Consider the following 18,283-nt stretch of genomic DNA (forward strand, 5'->3'; position numbering starts at 1 on the left):
TTTTTTTTCGTTAGTCAAAGTAAACATAAAGTGAGTAATTGTAGTTTGTGTTATCTTAATGTTCTACCACATTTATAATGTTTTATATTCCTAACAGCTTTAATTATGAATGAAAATGATTTGGTAATGTCGTAATACTGTACTGTCAGTGTCACTGTCAGTCTGTGGTGCTAAATATTTTATTAACTTTTGAACGGTTGGACCGGTTACTTTAACTTTAAACAGTATAATTTAGATAAAATGAATCTACTAACAATGTTGATATATATTAAAGTGGTTTACTTGTCGGTACCTGCATATATGGGATTGTGTTTACACAAAAATTATTCATTTTAGATTTGTTATAGTAAATTGTAGTGTATTTTAATTGAAATTAATCTATAAGGAAAAGTTGCAGAATGTCGAACCAAGGCATGGAAGCCCTCATTCCACTAGTCAACCGACTTCAGGATGCTTTTGCACATACAGGTATTTGAGGAAAATTTTTTTTTAAATCTGATTTTTAAATGTCTTTGCTATTATTATCATAACTATAAAAATGTATATATCATATATTTTTGCTATTTAAACTTATGCTCCTATTAGCCTACTGCTTTATCTTTATTATAGTTTTGCATACACTTATATATACAAACATTAGATTTACATGTGTTTATTATTTAATACATTCCCTAAAAAGTGTATGCGAAAAAATGACAAAAACAAATAGCCTACTTTAATTAAAAATTGTGATCTAATATGTTACTTTGTACAGACTGAGACTTATACTTTGGCATATATGCCAAGTGAGATATAATGTATATACTAATATGAAAAAAAAATTCATACATAGATTTTAATTAAAATATTTTTGGCCGCAGGCGCAACACTGAATATTGATCTTCCTCAAATTGCTGTGGTTGGGGGTCAAAGTGCAGGAAAGAGTAGTGTCTTGGAGAATTTTGTTGGAAGGTAAACTAATTTAGTTATTGTAATAAATAACTTCTTAAATGACAAAGTTACTTTTTTATTTTCAGATTTTTGACTTGATAATTTATTTAATGGTTTGGGTTGACACAAAATGTTATTTGTAATTAAGTTTTAGATTACCTTTAAGATGTGATTGCTTTTTATTGAATGTATTGATTATCTTGAAGGTTAATATTGGTTGCCCAGACTACCTTAATTAAGTTTATAAAACTTGGTCGACTACATTTTTATTGATTTTTTAAAGCTTTAGATTAAAACATCCCTAGAGACTTTAATTTATTTTATTCAAAAAAATTAAAACTTATTGATTTTTATGTCAATGAGTTTAATTAACAGGCATTTTTGAGCCTTCATTTTAGTTTTAATGTTGTTTATTTTTACATGTACCTATTTTTACATGGCTTTAAGCTTATAATATATAATTTTAACAATAAATTGTAATAGGATTTTACAATAAATTTTATTGTTATAAGTTTTTCATTTTTGTAATTTTACAATTGTACATGGGCAATTCTCATTGGGAAAGTGTTTTTTTTAAAAAAATTAACTTAAATTATTTGTTTAATTAACTTACCTGTTTCTTTGGTTTTGATATTTAAAGTTTAAATTTAAAAAAAATTAGGCAAATAATTTTTTATAAGTGATTTTTTTTTTTAATTTAAAATGTACAAATTTTTTTGCACTTTTATGGCTATTTTAAGCAATAATTTTAAGTTAATATAAAAGTTACAAAACAGATTACAACAGATTTGTAATGTGTTAGTATAAGAGGTTTAAACATATGCTTAACATAAGTTAAACAACAAATTCTATATTACAATTTAAAAATCAGCAATTTTTAAGTTTTTAACTTGTAAGAATATAGGTAATTCCGTTACCGAATTTACATAAAAAGTTTTATAACTTGAAATTTAATCAAATACAACTTTTAATATTTTTAATTCTCTGATTTTAGTTGTTAAGTACTATAAATAAAAACTAAACTTTAATGTTCCTTATCAATTTTATCTACAATAATGGTAACGGAATTACGGGTAACGGAATTACAACATCAGAGACTTTGTAGAAATGCTTATTCTGCCTGGTTTAAGTGATTTAAAATAATATAATTATTTTGATAAGTAAAAAAATGAAATGGCATTGTAATATAATATCCATTTTTTTTAATTTTGTGAGAAGGTAGTTTTCAAATTTATAAATTAGTTTTATGGGTACATATATTACTAATTAAAATTAAATAAAAATATTCATAGTTATCAAGTTGATTTTTAACTGATATTTGGCATATTCAAACAATATTATAAGCTATTTTACCCACTAGAATTATTGTTTTTGCATAATTATCCATTTAATTTAGGTGTAACAAATTGTTTCTGCGACATCAATTTTATTACTAATTTAGAGTTTAGCGATTTAGAATTTTAAACATGTTATGTTTGTTTGTTAATTTTATTTTTGCAGTTATGTTTGTAGTTTTTGTTAAAATGGTAGTTAGGAATTTCAAAATTTGGTTTGTTTTGTTCTGTTTAAGAGTTTATTTAAAAAAAAACCTAGAAGTTTTTAGTTTTGTAATTCCGTTACCAAGATTTTTTTAAAAAATTTTTAGTTAGGTTTGTTTCTTATTTTAACAGTACCTAAAACTATTTTTTTTAATTTTATCTGAAATTAAGTAAATTTAAGACTAAAGTTACATGCCAAAATTAGACAGTGTCATTCTGTTACTTTAAGTGTAATTCCGTTACCAGCTTTTTTTAAGTTAATTTGTCAATAAATAAATATTTTTTAAACCCCAACTAAAAAAATTTGGTATCTTTTTGTTGCTTTCAATAAGGACAATTATTTACACATGTTTAATTTAAGTTAATTTTTATAAAATTCAGACGAATTGGGATTAAGTATTACCCAACTTTTTATATCTAATTTATTGGCGTAATTCCGTTACCAAACATTTTTCAATTTTTAAGAAGCTTAGAAGTTCGAACTGGACTTTTATGCTTATAAAAATTTAGAATGGCAATATATGGGTTGTTTTAACTTAAAAAAATGATTTCAATTATTTAAAAAAAAAAATTATAAGTTTGTAAACCACAGTAATTGTAATTCCGTTACCGAAGAATTGCCCACATCTAAATTTTATAGACATAAGCACAAGGCATTAACATTTGTGTTATATTGATACATAAATATTATATTGAATCATAAATATTCTAAAGTTGTAAATCTTTTCTTGGAAAAGTAATAGCTATTTGCTGCAAGGATAACTTCCTTTATATGCACTGTACTATTACATAACTTTTATTTAAAAATAAACACTAATCCCTGTAAACTTGTTAAAACTTAAATGTCTAATAAATCACTTCACAAAGTTTTATTAACAATTTAATTATATAATATTTTTTTTTAATCTTTAATGTGTACGCTAGTAATTTCTCTTTTTAATATTTAAATTGCAGGCAATAACATAACTTACTTGATTCAAAAACTAAATATGTTCAAAAATTTTTTTTAATTTAATTAATTTGCATATAAGTAAAAAACAGTCTAACTTAGGCAAATTCTAAAATGTATTTTGTTTTTATCATCTGTAATGCATTTTAAAAAGAGGTATATAAATAACAAAAATTAAATTGTTATTTTAGAGATTTTCTACCTCGTGGTTCAGGAATTGTTACTAGAAGACCTCTTGTTTTACAGCTAATTACATCAAGATCAGGAGGTATATTAAATATTAATACCACTTCTTGTAAACCCAGATATAATAATAATAACTTTGGTTGCAAAGTTTTTGTTAAAGCTTTTTATTTTTTGTAAGCAACACATTTTCGTTTGTGATAAAAGTGATCAAAATTTTTCTGAAATTTATTGTTTTATAGAATGGGGTGAATTTCTTCACTGCAAGGGCAAAAAGTTCACAGATTTTGGTGAAATCAGAAAGGAAATTGAAGAAGAGACGGACAGAATGACCGGGTCAAATAAAGGCATTTCATCGATTCCAATTAATCTAAGAGTTCATTCACCTCATGGTAATTGTTTGATTTTAAAATTTTAACAAAATAACATTTTTTTTATTATTTTAAATTTGTAATTCAATTTTTTGTTATTTGTATAAAGGATTTAATATTGTTGTTGTAATAAAATAATTAAATTTAATTAAGTCCTGATATTTAATTAGGCAAATTTTAAACATCAACAATAAACAAATATAGGCTGTGATACAACACTATTTGTCATGGCATGCAAAACATTTTCATTTTATAAATTAATGTCATAAATATGTAAACATATAATCATTAAATTGTGACTAGCTTGTATGTGTCTATACAAAACTTCCTGTTCAAGTTAATTTCACACTTTAACACAAGCCACTAGTTTTAATGGCAATTGTGTAAGCAATAAAACATATTATTAAATGTTTTTAACTGAAGTATATATATCCCAAAAAATTTTTATTATTTAAAAATACCTTTTTTTTATTTATTTTGGTTTTTCGTGCATTGATAAAAGTAAATAATATGATACAATTAATATAACAACAATGCGACGGGAAGAAATAACAAAATCTATTTAATGATTTAAAACATGCCAAAAGTATTAATGTTTAGACAAAGATTTTATAGTATGTTATGACATGGTCACCAAACCCAGCAATATATTTTGTCATGACCGGTCATTGATGTCTGACAGTGTTAATTTATTTTGGTAATAATGTGTTTGTTGTAATGGTTGATATACACTTAAAAATATTAAAAATAAGTTATTGGTTTTAATACAATGTTAATTAATTTATGGTCATTTTTTTTCAATAAATGGTGATTTTTTTTCAAAGCAAGGCTAAAATTGGATCATTTTTTACACATTTTTTTAGCCTGAATTAAGCAGTAGTAACAAACTAAAAGATTAAATTGAAATTTAAAAAAAATCATTACTTTAGTTTTAAATCTTACGCTGGTGGATTTGCCGGGAATGACAAAGGTTCCTGTTGGAGATCAACCTGCTGACATTGAGGCTCAAATTAGGGACATGATAATGCAGTTTGTTGTAAAGAAAAATTGTCTCATTCTTGCTGTGTCACCAGCTAATTCTGATTTAGCCAATTCTGATGCACTTAAAATTGCCAAAGAATTTGATCCTCAGGGTAAATATATTCATTATTATTTTTTATTTTTTATTAAACTATTTTCAATTAACAAGTAGTAAAAAAGATTTTAAATTAATCAGTTTTTTTTTAATTTTTAATTTTGTTGGCTTAGAATTTAAAAAATTTATATTGGGAATTTTTGAGTTATTTTTAAAACTTATTTACTTCATGCTTTAATGCTTTTATGGTCAACCTCACAAAGTGTATTACCATAGGTAAAACATTTTGTAAACCCAGGCCATTATATTTCAGTCTATTTTTTCTTACATCCTAAAACTTACAATATCAAACTAATTAAAAATTATTTATTCAATGTTTAAATAAAATTGCCACACTTTTAAGAAGTTTAAACATTTAATTAAAATTGCTAAGAAAAATAACCAATATAGATGTCATAGCTTTAAAGAATTAAGTTGTTTAAATGCCATATGTTTAAAGTATTAAGTTGTTTTTCAAATTGTTTTCATTTTGACTAATTCCACTTGAAGGACTAACTTTTTTGGCATTAAATGTTTCCTAATTTTTGAAATAGTTTTCTATTTTGGCTTAATAATTTATTCGTTTTAGGTATTCGAACCATTGGTGTCATAACAAAATTGGACTTGATGGATGAAGGAACAGATGCCAGGAACATTCTTGAAAATAAATTATTACCACTGAGAAGAGGTAAATTTAATTATAACTCAGTTTTTTTTTTAATTCTAATGATATTTTAAATTATGTTATGTAGTGGACTATACAAAAAAAGTGTATTATAAAAAAATTAATTAATTGGATTTTATGTTTGCCTATATATTTACCATAGTTGGTTGTTAATTAAGTCAATATTTAACCAGAATAACCTTTAGCTGTCATGTTGTTATGTTTTAGTAGTTATTTAATTTAAATTATAAAATAAACATTTAATTTATTGGTGTGCTTCATTGCAAGCTAAAAAGCTTTTTTGCAACATTTTACCTTTCTTTTAATATGCAATGATAATTTTAAATATATATAAGGAAATGCTATTCAAAGTTTGAAAAAGTTAGCTGGACTAAATGGGTCTATATTTTTTACAATACACAATTTTTAACTGCACAAAAAATTTCAAAAATTGACTATGTTAAGATCGTTCTTTACAACTCAAAAAAATGTAATTATTGTGTTAAATCATAAATGATACTTAAAATAACCTCATTCTGTTGACCCATTAACTAAAGTAAAAAAAGATTTTTTTGCAGTTTGTTATAACAAAAAAACTTTATTTCAAATTTTTTTAGGTTATATTGGCGTTGTCAATCGAAGTCAGAAGGATATTGAGGGGAGAAAGGATATTAAAGCTGCCCTTGCTGCAGAAAGAAGATTCTTTTTGAGCCACAATTCTTACAGACATATGGCTGATAAACTGGGCACACCACATCTTCAAAAAGTTTTAAATCAGGTTAAATTTCTGATGATACAAATTACAATATCCGAAATTAAGTAATTTATGTAAATATTAATTCTCACTTAAATATTTATTTTTTTATGGCCTATTTAAAAGCTAACTGTAAAAATACCCCAATAATAAATTTTTAAAACAAATATTTTAAATCAAAATGCAAAAACATAAACAATTTAAAAATAAATATAAAAGTTTATTTGTTTGTAATCATCATCATTAGCTACACATACCCAAGTTTTTTTATGTTATTGGTATTGATATAAAAAGTATAACCAAATTTTTATTATTTAATTTTTTCTAAATTTTTAGCAACTAACAAACCACATTCAAGACACTTTGCCAGCTTTGAGGACAAAATTACAAAAACAAATGGTGGACATAGAAAAGGAAGTGGAGGAATATAAAAATTATAAACCTGATGATCCATCGCGAAAAACTAAAGCTATGTTACAGTAAGCCTTGTGCTTTGTTGTATTTACATATAATAATGCATATTGCTTAAAATGCAGATCTAGTTTTTAGGCATTTTAAATTAAAAAAAGGCTGTTTGTGACATGCGACTAATTTATTGTGGGAAGGTTAAGGTGGTTACTTTATTGTGACTTAAAAGTGTAGCCTGTAGGGTGGGCAAATTACCATTTTGAATAATAGTTATTAAGCAACTAATGATATTGTTAAAAGCAACAATATGGGGAAACAGTTTAGCATTTGGCATCTTATCATCAAGTCTAATAAATTCTAACTAGGGATGGGCCAATCGAATCCGAGTCCGAGTACTCGGCCCGAGTATTAGGAATATTTTATTACTCGTGCTCGTCAAGCATTTTTTAGTACTCGGACGCCGAGTAATAATTTGTCATTTAAGATCGTATACGATTTACTAAACATAAAAAAACACAAGGTTTGCCTTTTTCTAATAAATTATAATCTACTCTTAATTTATCATGTTATTTAAGCAACGATTGCGTAACAAATACACTTTTTACATAGTAAAATTTTACGCATAATGAGTTTGAGACTTTTACATTTTCGTTTAGACTTAAAATGATATTGCTATTAGCGGTTAGTAGTTTTGCCAACGTTAAACACATTTATAATCCATAAATACAGGTTTTTTGGCAAATTTTGCAGTTTAAAATTATGCGGGAAAGATTCTCATGAACAGTTATATACGTTAAATGACGTCATAACCGAGTACTCGGACTCGGCCGAGTATTGCGACAAAATACTCGGGCTCGTCGAATCCGAGTAATTTGAATTTCAGCCCATCTCTAATTCTAACTATTTTAAATATTCCAAAAATGTCAGAAAAACCTATTAATATGCTGCTTAAGTTGCTAATTATAAAAAAAAAAATAAAAATATGTAAATAAGGCTTTTTCCAAAACAAATGAAGTCATGCTTTAAGTTATAGTTAAGTCCAAAAACTACTACATGTTTGCTTTCATAGGTATTGTTTATATATTTATGTGTTTATAAATAAAAAATTTTTTTAGGATGATTCAAGGATTTAATAGCTCGTTTGAGCAACTTATAGAGGGTAGTGGAGCTCAGATTGATACCCTTGAACTTTCCGGAGGGGCCAAAATTAACAGAATTTTTCACGAGAGATTCCCTTATGAATTAGTGAAAGTAAGTTTAATAAATTTTAAAGAATTTTTATTGATAACAATTTGTTTTAAATCAGTTTTTGCTTCACTACTTCTTAAAATTTTACCACAGAATATTTTATTAGAAGTAAAATAAAATTAGGTTTGGTAATTTTATAGTACTTCTAATATATGCAGCTGAGTTCTGTATAAAATACTTTTTTTAAATTTTTATCAGATTTTTCCAAGGCTTTTTTACAAAGATGTGCATACCAAAGATAAGGAGGTTTAAAGACTTTTGCTTTGTCATGCAGTTAGGCAGTACTAGTTAGATAATAATTATGTGAATTTAGGTATTTTTGGTTCTGTTCAAAAGTACAGTGCTAATGTTTAGCATCTCATCTTATATAAATTCTAACTAAAAAGAGTCTGCATTAAATTTGACTGCTACTAAATAAGCTCAGTAGTAACAGGCAGTTAGACCTTAAACAAATACAGTAGTGTAAAATGCAGTAGCAGTCTTTTTTTGACAAGCATAAATATCCTTTTTTGAGCTATTTTTATAAAACAATATAATATTTACAAATCTTTGATGTTTTTAGATGGAATTTGATGAACAAAGTTTACGAAGAGAGATATCGGTTGTTATTCAAAACATTCATGCTATCAGAACGGGTTTGTTTACCCCTGATACTGCTTTTGAGGAAATTGTAAAAAGTCAAATCAAGAAACTCAAGGTAAGGATAATTTTCAATTTAAAGATTTTATTTGTAGTTTCAAAAAGAAAAATCAAGAAAATAAACCTAAGCGTTTTACATGTTAAAAATACTTTCAAAATCAATGTAACTTGAATATAGAAAGTAATAGATAGAAACTACTACTAATGTAAAAGTATTTCTTTTTATTGTTTCTAATGCTCACACAACGTTTTTACAATCATGCTTAACACAAGTTGTTAAGATTAATATTTAAATAAATTTTATTCAAAAAATTCTACAAACAATACTCAATTTTTTTATTTTTCAGGGGCCGTCGATAAAATGTGTGGATATGGTTAGTTCAGAATTGATGAATGTTTTAAGGAAGTGTAGTGAAAAGGTATGTCTTGGTTGTGGTAAAAATATCTCGCATAAATTCATAAAAACACATTATTTCTTGCAATTTATTTGTAAAGTTAGGTGTTTTCCATACAATTTAATTAAAGTATGACTAAAGCGTTTTTAAAGTGTCTAATAATAAAAAAACAAAATGTATGTATAAAGTTATTGAGTTTTTAAACAAAAAGCATTCAAAAAAAATAAACTTTTATTTTATGTGCTGCTCCCTAGAGTTTTTTGTAACCCATCTATTACAATTAATTTATTTATACCTTAAAATGGGTATACTTAACTATTAAAAAAAAATTTATTAGTATTATTTTTTAAAACATAAAATAATCATAAATTTTACAGATGAGCAGATATCCAATGTTAAGAGATGAAACAGATAGAGTGGTGAGCAGTCATGTTCGCAATAAGGAAGTCCACACAAAAGATCAGGTTTTAACTTTTTTTAACCTTCTTGAAAGTGGAATGTATTTTTCTTAATAATTGTTTTTGTTTAAAGCATTTTTGGTACGTTTGTTTAAAGCATTTTTGGTACGTAAAAATATACAGTTTTGAATGGATATAGAATAGATCCCATAGATAGGATTCTATCAGACCCTTTCAATCATGTTAATTTTTTTAACCATGCAATTCTGTATATTTAATTGGTACCTAGATTTTTTATTACAGGTAAATTGGTAATTGACTGATTTTTAAAAAATTAATTTTTTTTGTAAAAATTATTTTATATATATACTTGTTAATTTTTATTAGGTTAGCAATCTGATAGAATATCAGCTTTCTTATATAAATACCAGGCATGATGATTTCATAGGCTTTGCTAAGTGAGTTTAAAAAACCTAAAACTAGAAAGAGCTGCATCATTTCACAAGCAGAAAATTTATCTTTTTCTGTTGGTTTTGTTAAAAATCTAACGCTCATATTGTTTTGTTGTACTTAACAAAATCATGCTATTCGAAAATTTAAATTTTTTTTTGGAAACGCTGCAGCTCTTTCTTTTTGTTCTGTACTTTGTTGTTCATCAAAGATTTTTTCTTATTTTAGGTTCAGTTTTTGCTAGACTGTGAACTTTCATACATAAACACTAACCATGAGGACTTTATTGGCTTTGCAAAGTAAAAACAAATTTAAGTTTACATTTTGACCAAAACACTATTACATCATTTTTATTTTTGGAGCATAATTCAAAAGCATGATTTATTAATTTTTTTTTGGGGCAAAATTATTACCTAACATACAACAACAGTTTAACTGAAACATGTTAAATCCTTTTAAAAAAAAAACAATTTCACTTTCTTATTTTATTTAACTTTTAAGTTTTACAAAAATCTTTGATTTTCTTATAATTTTTTAATATTTTTATTTTTTTTTACAATTTAATTTTTCCTTGGCTTAAATTTACCTTTTGTATTTAAGTTACGACAAATTGATCACCAGAAAATTAACAAAAAAATATGTTTATTATTATTTATAAAATTTAAAAAGAACCTTACATAATTTTATTTAAAAATCTCAAAAAAAAAAAAAAATTTTAACAGTAATTATTTACCACAATTTTTGCTAATTATAAACAGAACATCACATTTAAGTTTAAATTAAGCATGATCTTGAATTTCTAATTTTTTTACAACAAATTTCCTGTTGCTAAATGTCAACTCTTTTTTTTAAGTGCTTCTCAAAAAGGAGTTGATGCGGGAACCAAGAAAAAATCTGTTGGAAATCAGGTAAGATATATTTAAATTTTTTTATTTTTGTAAAACCCTGTATATATATTACAAGAAAGGTTTCATAAATTTAAAGTAATACAATTTTATTTTTGTTTATTTATTCTCAATTTAGTTAGGTTTACTTACGTTCTAAGCATTTCTGTCACTCTAGCTTAGTTTTTAGTAGTTATAGAGTCGAAATGGTTATGGGGTTTACTGCATGAAAATGGTTGGGATCAAACTAAGGACCAAACTCGTGTAGTCAAGCCAAGTAATTTAACAACTATGTTAAACATCAGCGTGGTGTAGTAATAAAAACACTACACCACCATGAGGATGTTGGTTTAATTCCCACTGCCCTCATGCTGTAGCGCCATTGTGTAAGGCACTATAAACATTATAAAAAAGTCATTTTTCTTCTATGCTTATTTGTTATTTTCCCTACATTTTTAAATAAATTTATACATAAAGTTTTTGGAATTGGTACAAATAAAGACAAATTTTGGCTGACTGGTGTAAAGTCAAATAAAAAACAAACAAAACACCTAAATTTTTAGCTAATGTTATTAAAATATATGCACAGTCTTATCAAAATAAAAAAATAACTTTGTTGTGTATTTTAAAATTAAATAGTTAGATGTAATCAAATTGCAGGAACAGGTAATTTGTAAAAAGTATTCCAAAGGCAATCTTTTTATTACAGTTATTGTAAAAAAAAGTGTACTCTTTATTTTAAACATATTCTTAATAATATTTTTTTTATTAAATAAAAGTAATTTTTTTTATATTGATAACACCAATAAAATTCAGCGTTTGGTAAGATGTAGAAATTTTGTTATTAACATCCAAAATTAAATCCTTACTGAGTTTGGTGAAATGAAGAAATTTTTATTTAATGCCTAATTTTTATTAAAAATTCAACTAACAGTGTAATATTAAACTTTTGTTTGTATATATATTAGGTTTCTATTGTGTGGTAGTAATCAAAATTTTCAAATTTGCTTAATTTGGTGTATTTACTTACCAGTTGGTTTTAAATACAACAGTTTATAATTTATATATAAGAATAATATATTAAATTGTATGGGTATATATGAATGCTTCGTGGTAGTGTTATTTATTCATGTTTTAACTGTTTTAGGTAATCAGAAAGGGTTGGCTTACTATGCACAACCTAAGTTTTATCAAAGGAGGATCAAGGGAATTTTGGTTTACTCTAAGTGCCGAGCAAATGCAATGGTACAAAGATGATGAGGTAATTTATCATTATTTTATTATAGGCTATTGCTTTTTATATTTTTTTGGGCAGCGGTGTGATTTTTTATAGTGTTAAGGCTGTTTCCAAAAATCTGGCATAGTTGTAACTCAAATCTAAAATCTATTGGCTTGTAAATTGATGCTGTTTTTTTAATTTATCTCCCTGTTGAAGTATTAACCTTTATGTTAGTCGTATAAATCTAGATTGTTGTCATTGGATAACTTAGGAATATGTATTTCTTTAAAACAATAAAATGCTGTTTGCACAGGCAAATCATCTGCAAATAATTCTTGCGATTATTTTGCTCAAGCAATTATTTGGTATATTCCGGAATAGGGTAGAATTTGGCCCAAAAGTTTGGCACTTAACTAGTTTGAATACATTTGAAATAGATTTTCCTATATGGTTGCTTCTATACTTACAGGAAAAAGATAAGAAATTTGTGTTAGCATTGGATAACATTAGACTGAGGGACCTGGAAAAGGGTTTTATGTCTAGCAAATATGGATTTGCTTTGTTCAGTACGGAGTCTAGAAATGTCTACAAAGATTACAGGTTTTAGATCTATTTTCTTTTTTTGGTAATAGATGTCCAGATATTTAAATCTAAATCTTTAAAAAGAATTTTGGAAGCAAATATAAATTTATTTTAAAAATGTAAATGTAACGGATTTTAGTTTAATAAAAAGCCTAACAAAAAAAGTTAAATAGAGTGTGCATATATATAATCTACATAAATAATGTCAAATTAATCTAATGTCATAATTCAATCTTTTTAAACTTTTTAAATCAAATTTAAATATTAACATAAATTACAAATGTTTAAAATTCATTAAATTTTTTGATTCAATTTCTTTCCTGGTTCTTGAATCAAGTTTTGTACTGAGCTTAATTTTAATTTCTTTCTTGTACTTTTATGAAATTCTATTTTTTTAACACATTTTACAAAAAAAATGTATTTAGACAACTTGAGTTGTCTGCTGAAAGTCAAGAAGAGGTTGATAGCTGGAAGGCATCTTTCTTGAGAGCCGGAGTTTATCCAGAACGAAGTTCTGAAACTAAGGTAGTATTTTTGCTAGTTGTGAGTTTTATGTGTTGCTGCTGTTTTGTTAGCTCGAGTACTGCACCATTTTTTTTGTATTGCTAAAATTATAACACTCCTTAGTATGTGAAAAAGATTTAAACAATATATTGAAAATCCTGTTGGCAAAAAAAAAGAGTTTGATCAAGTTAAAAAGAGTTTGATCATGTTTATTTTAGTTTGCACTTTTATGTTTTGTTTTAGTTTTAAAGCACATGTATATTATAGAAACTAATTTTAATTTTTAAATCTAGCAATATTATGATATACACAGCTAGTATTACTTAATATTTTTCTTTGTTCAAGTAGTAATATTTATTTTAAATAGCACTAAATAACATAAATATGTGGCATGTTATTTATTGTAAGCATTAATATGTTATTTGTGTATTTTCGCATGACCTTCACAACACTTAGCAGAAAAGGGTAAATATGTAAATTTTTTTCAATTTACTAACACAGAATATGGATTGTAAAATTATATTTAATAAAGCATGAAGTTTAATTTGTCATCTTTTATTTCATGTTGTGTTAAACATTTTTAATTTTATTTTTTAAAGCGATTGTGTGGTCGCAGGGTTTATTTTTTTGGTATAATTTTTTTAATAAAGCCTACCTAATTAAAAATACTTTAAAAAAAGAGAGTAAGAACTGTCTTATAAAATATGACTTAATTTTGCTTTTTATGCTGAGTTTGTTTCCTGCAAAAAAAAAAATTTGAAAAAAGTAAAACAATCGGCTCTGAAAAAGCAAAATAAGAGTATTTTTATATGTCTGCCGGCATATGAACTTACGACGATGTCATCATGTGTCACGTGACTCGCAAGCGTAGGAATTTTTTCTATTTACAATATTTACTTTTAAATCTCGATATCTCAAAAACCACTTGACCAATTTTAAAAATAATTGCATCCTCGTGCAAGAAAAATTCTAACATATTTAAAAAAGAAACCCTGCGACTACACAATCACTTTAAGTTTTTTTTATGATAAGTTGTAACATTTATTTTAAATCAACTTTTTTCTATTACATAAAACTTATTGTTAATGTTTAAACTTTTAAGTGGTGTTTTGATTATTAAAAGATTAGTAATTAGTTAGATTTTGTAAAATTAATTAGACCTTTAATTTTTTTGTAATTAATTCTAAAGTAGTTGGTGAATTAACAAATGGTTAGATTTTTCAAATTTCTTAATTAATAATTTTTTGCTATTTGAAACTTTAACATTTATAACTTTCTTAATTATTGTTGATAACTAAGAGTTGTTATTGTAATAAAATTATTATTCTGCTTTATAAGTTATCCAATCAAATTAAGGTAATTTTTTTTTTTGGCCAATAGGATCACAGTGAAGGAGGCAGTGATTCGTCATCATTGGACCCTCAACTAGAAAGACAAGTTGAAACAATTCGAAATCTTGTTGATAGTTACATGGCAATTGTAAGCAAAACAATCAGGGATCTTGTTCCAAAAATAATAATGAACATCATGATAAATCAGGTTTGTTTTTTATTAAAAATTTTAAATAATTTTGGAAAATACACAATTTGCAACAGACATAAAGCTATTTGCGTTTCTACTTAATGTTAAAGATTTACTTTCACTAATCAGATACTTCAGTCATGGCATTGGGTTATGTAGCGTATTTTATATTTAATAAACACACTTTTTTTTCAGTATATACAATTTAATTAACGACTTAATATCTTATTCAAATAGAATCTCGTTAGTAAACATAAAACAAAGAAAAAACAATAATATAATTCATTTGTGAAAAGCAACCCTCTTATCTTAAACAAGAACATTATCAACTAGTATGAGAAATGGGGGCAAAACTAAAGGCGTAGTGACGTAGACTAAAAAGGCGTTAAACCGGAGCGATTACGTCACAAAACATTGTAAATAGGCAACAAAGCAAACAACCACTTACGTTACAGTTACAAGTTTACTATATTGTGTTTGATCAGCACCAATGCCAAACTTGCCTTAAGCCTGGCATTTACAAATGGCTCAAACATAAACTACTAGCACCCTTTTTCCTAATGAAATATAAAACTTGTAGTACCTTACGATGACATGAAAAATAATTTAAAGTTAATGTTAGGGTACAGCTTAAAAAAATGTTTAACTGTCATATTCTTTGACACAATTTTTATGTTTAAGTTTAACAATATCAAGTACAATTTTTAACAGACGAAGGAGTTTATAGGAACGGAGGTTTTGGCACATCTGTATTCTAGTGGAAACGCTGTAAGTTTTTTTGTGTTTTTGTTTTAATCTATTAATATAATTGTTTTAGTAATTTTAAAAATGTCTTATTAATTTCCACAAAACTAAAAAAAGGTATTTTATATGATGTTTAATATCATTGGTATAAAAGTTTATTAATATTTGTTTATTTTATTATTAATGTAGCAAAATTTAATGGAAGAGTCAGCTGAAGAAGGGGAGAAGAGAGAAACAATGTTAAAAATGTATCACAGTTTAAAGGATGCACTCAAGGCTATGGGTGATATCAAAATGCAGGTAAAACCCAAATAATTTAACTTTTTAAAAAATTCTAATTTTAAGTGTTTAATGATAGTTTTTTATTATTTTTTATACACATTTTTAAATTTTGTTAAAATGTAATGTTAAAAAAATTGTTATTACCCAGACTGTTCAAACCTCTTTACCACCCCCGGTGGACAACTCATGGATTCCGGAAGAAACTTCTCCAACCCACAGCCATAATGGTTCTGTCCAGCAACTTTCCAGTGGAAGACCCAGGTATAATTTAGGGTTAAAACATTTCCTTTTAAATTTTCTCAGAAATTGGTTCAGTGTTGTTTAAATAAATTAGCATGTATTGGTCAGGTTTGCTCTGGTGTTTTTGATTTTAAGCATTTTCTAAATTCATTGAAGCAATTATATTTTTATGGAGGTTGATTATTTGAAATTTATATATTTAAATTTTGTTAAATATATAGCTGTCTGTATTTGGTGAGTGATGGTAATGTTTGTATTGATATGTGTTGCACTTATACTTTAAACGACTCAAACACGGCACAAATGTGGTTTTTATGCTTTTTTTAAAAGTCCTTATTACACAAAGAAAAATTTAATATTTGACTTTTTGATTTTTTTAATTATCAACCAAAAATGGGTTAGGCCACAAATTGTTATGAACCGATCGTCTAGCAACGAAAATTTATTGGACAGTGGAGGTCATCATTTACTGCAGCAACCCAATGCCAACTCAGTTCAGCGTTGGGGCAGTTTAAGGGACCCACGTTCTCGCAGGTGGTTCTTAATCTGGGAAACTTACTTTTTGCTTGATGTGATGGATTGCCCTTTTAATATTGAAAATGTAGTTTTTTATTTTTTTCAAGTTGGAACTAACAGCTAGCTATTTAAGTCGCGTGGAGCTATAATTTGTAGATTTTTTTTAAGTCAATAGCTGCAATGCCGAAGAAATTGTTAGAAAACTTTACTGAACGTGACAAGCTGTACATTTTCATTAACTCGAGCAAAAAAATAATATTTTTAAAAACATTGCATGACTTGGTGCTAAAATTGTTTGATTTAAAAATGCTCTATCTAAGCTATTATAGCAAGCCTGGAAAATTAGGGCACAGCATGCTGCAACAATAATTACAATGTTTTTTTTTTGAATGCCTGTTGTATTTTAAAATATAAAAATTAATTTTTTTATATTTTAGTGTTCGCAGCAGCAGTCCAGGAAGACGCCCCCCTGCCCGGCCAGCTATGGCGCGCAATGCCCCCGCACCCCCTTTTAATCAGGCCCCTAACTTACCCCCACCCATGATGCCCATTAGCTCAGCTCCCCCAATCCCCCAAAGGCCAGGTTCAAGTAGTAACCGACTTGCTCCGACTATTCCAAGGTAAAAACATACCTGGGATGGTGAATTCCGGTTTTCCGACCACAATCGTTTTAAAAATGTGTTTTTAATTTGCAGTAAATCTGTTTTATAAACATTTTTTTTTAGTTTGGTATAATTTATATGTTTTTAAATTATTTTTAGGAGGCCAGCACCAACACAAAAACCCTACATTCCCCAAAGGCCATCTTAATGTGTAGGTTCATCTTATATTTCAACTATAAATATGGTTTTTAATAACAGGTTGCTGAAATGTATTACCTTGTGCCATTTTATTTGGATACTGAATTGGAATTTAAAACAATTTTCATTTAATCTAACATTCCTAGGATTAATCAAAAATCATTTAACTGATTTTATAAATTTTTCTTTAAAATCCACTCATGCTGTCAACATTTTTGTAACAAAGTACTTTCTATTATCCAAACAACCATAAATATTTTCAAAAATGAAATGTACAACCTAAAATTTGACATTTGGGCCTATTTTTTACCAAAGAGAAAATTGTTGATGTTTGTAGCCTATTATGTTCACAAATTGTTTTTAGGTGACTTTAGTAAATTTAGGATTTAAAATTAAAGTTTTTAAATCTCGAGTAGAGCTTTGTTTAAAACGGATCATGTTAACTGGCTGCCTGTTTGTTGTCATTAAATGTTTTATTATAGTTCCCATTTGTAGTAGTATTAGTTGTTATCTAAGCTATTTTATGATTTTGAGTACTTGTTATAGGTAATTATAAATGCACAAAGTAGATTTTAATAATTAGTTTTAATCCTGTACCATAGTCGGAAAACTATGTGAAATTTTCAATTTTGACATCGATCTTCGCAATATCTAAAATTTAAAAATACCAAATATTAGTATCCTATGATTATAATATTAGTGATTTGATGTTTTTCATTATTAGCATTTGTTTGTTATTTTCTATATACCTTACTTAAAACAATATGTATGCTATATTAGTTGTTGTTTAAACGCAAAACCATTTAAACAATTTGGTTGATTTGCTGAAAGTATTAGAACCGTAATTGTATCGACATAATTATAATCGTTTGTGTCACGTGATTTATATTTGCAATAGAATCGCATAAAAAACAACCAATTTGAATGTAGTTACAAAAGTTACCATAAAA

At 26.3% G+C, this 18,283-nt stretch overlaps 1 protein-coding gene across 5 annotated transcripts; it reads left to right on the plus strand.

Annotated features, from left to right (window-relative positions):
* The first annotated feature begins 334 nt into the window (after positions 1-334).
* On the plus strand, positions 335-18,246 carry LOC145742893 (dynamin-1-like). 5 transcript variants are annotated; one of them, XR_014280963.1, is made up of 24 exons: positions 335-468; positions 861-951; positions 3,609-3,685; positions 3,843-3,992; positions 4,901-5,104; positions 5,675-5,773; positions 6,367-6,527; positions 6,840-6,982; positions 8,027-8,162; positions 8,722-8,856; positions 9,146-9,217; positions 9,571-9,657; positions 10,270-10,340; positions 10,895-10,949; positions 12,073-12,186; positions 12,614-12,744; positions 13,152-13,251; positions 14,611-14,769; positions 15,463-15,519; positions 15,685-15,795; positions 15,926-16,038; positions 16,420-16,618; positions 16,971-17,153; positions 17,295-18,246. XR_014280963.1 is itself a non-coding variant. In XM_082560731.1 (24 exons), exons 1-24 carry the CDS (start codon positions 399-401, stop codon positions 17,341-17,343), a joined length of 2,700 nt encoding a protein of 899 aa, XP_082416857.1. In that variant the 5' UTR covers positions 335-398; the 3' UTR covers positions 17,344-18,246. The 5 variants fall into 5 exon arrangements, 4 of the variants coding, with proteins under 4 accessions (XP_082416857.1, XP_082416856.1, XP_082416858.1 ...); XM_082560731.1 differs by lacking the exon at positions 10,270-10,340 and adding an exon at positions 9,979-10,049 and having other exon boundaries at positions 16,420-16,551; XM_082560730.1 differs by having other exon boundaries at positions 16,420-16,551.
* Positions 18,247-18,283: the final 37 nt, after the last annotated feature.

The sequence above is a fragment of the Corella eumyota genome, chromosome 2 (assembly GCF_963082875.1).
Source record: "Corella eumyota chromosome 2, kaCorEumy4.1, whole genome shotgun sequence".
In the NCBI taxonomy this organism is placed as follows: domain Eukaryota; kingdom Metazoa; phylum Chordata; class Ascidiacea; order Phlebobranchia; family Corellidae; genus Corella; species Corella eumyota.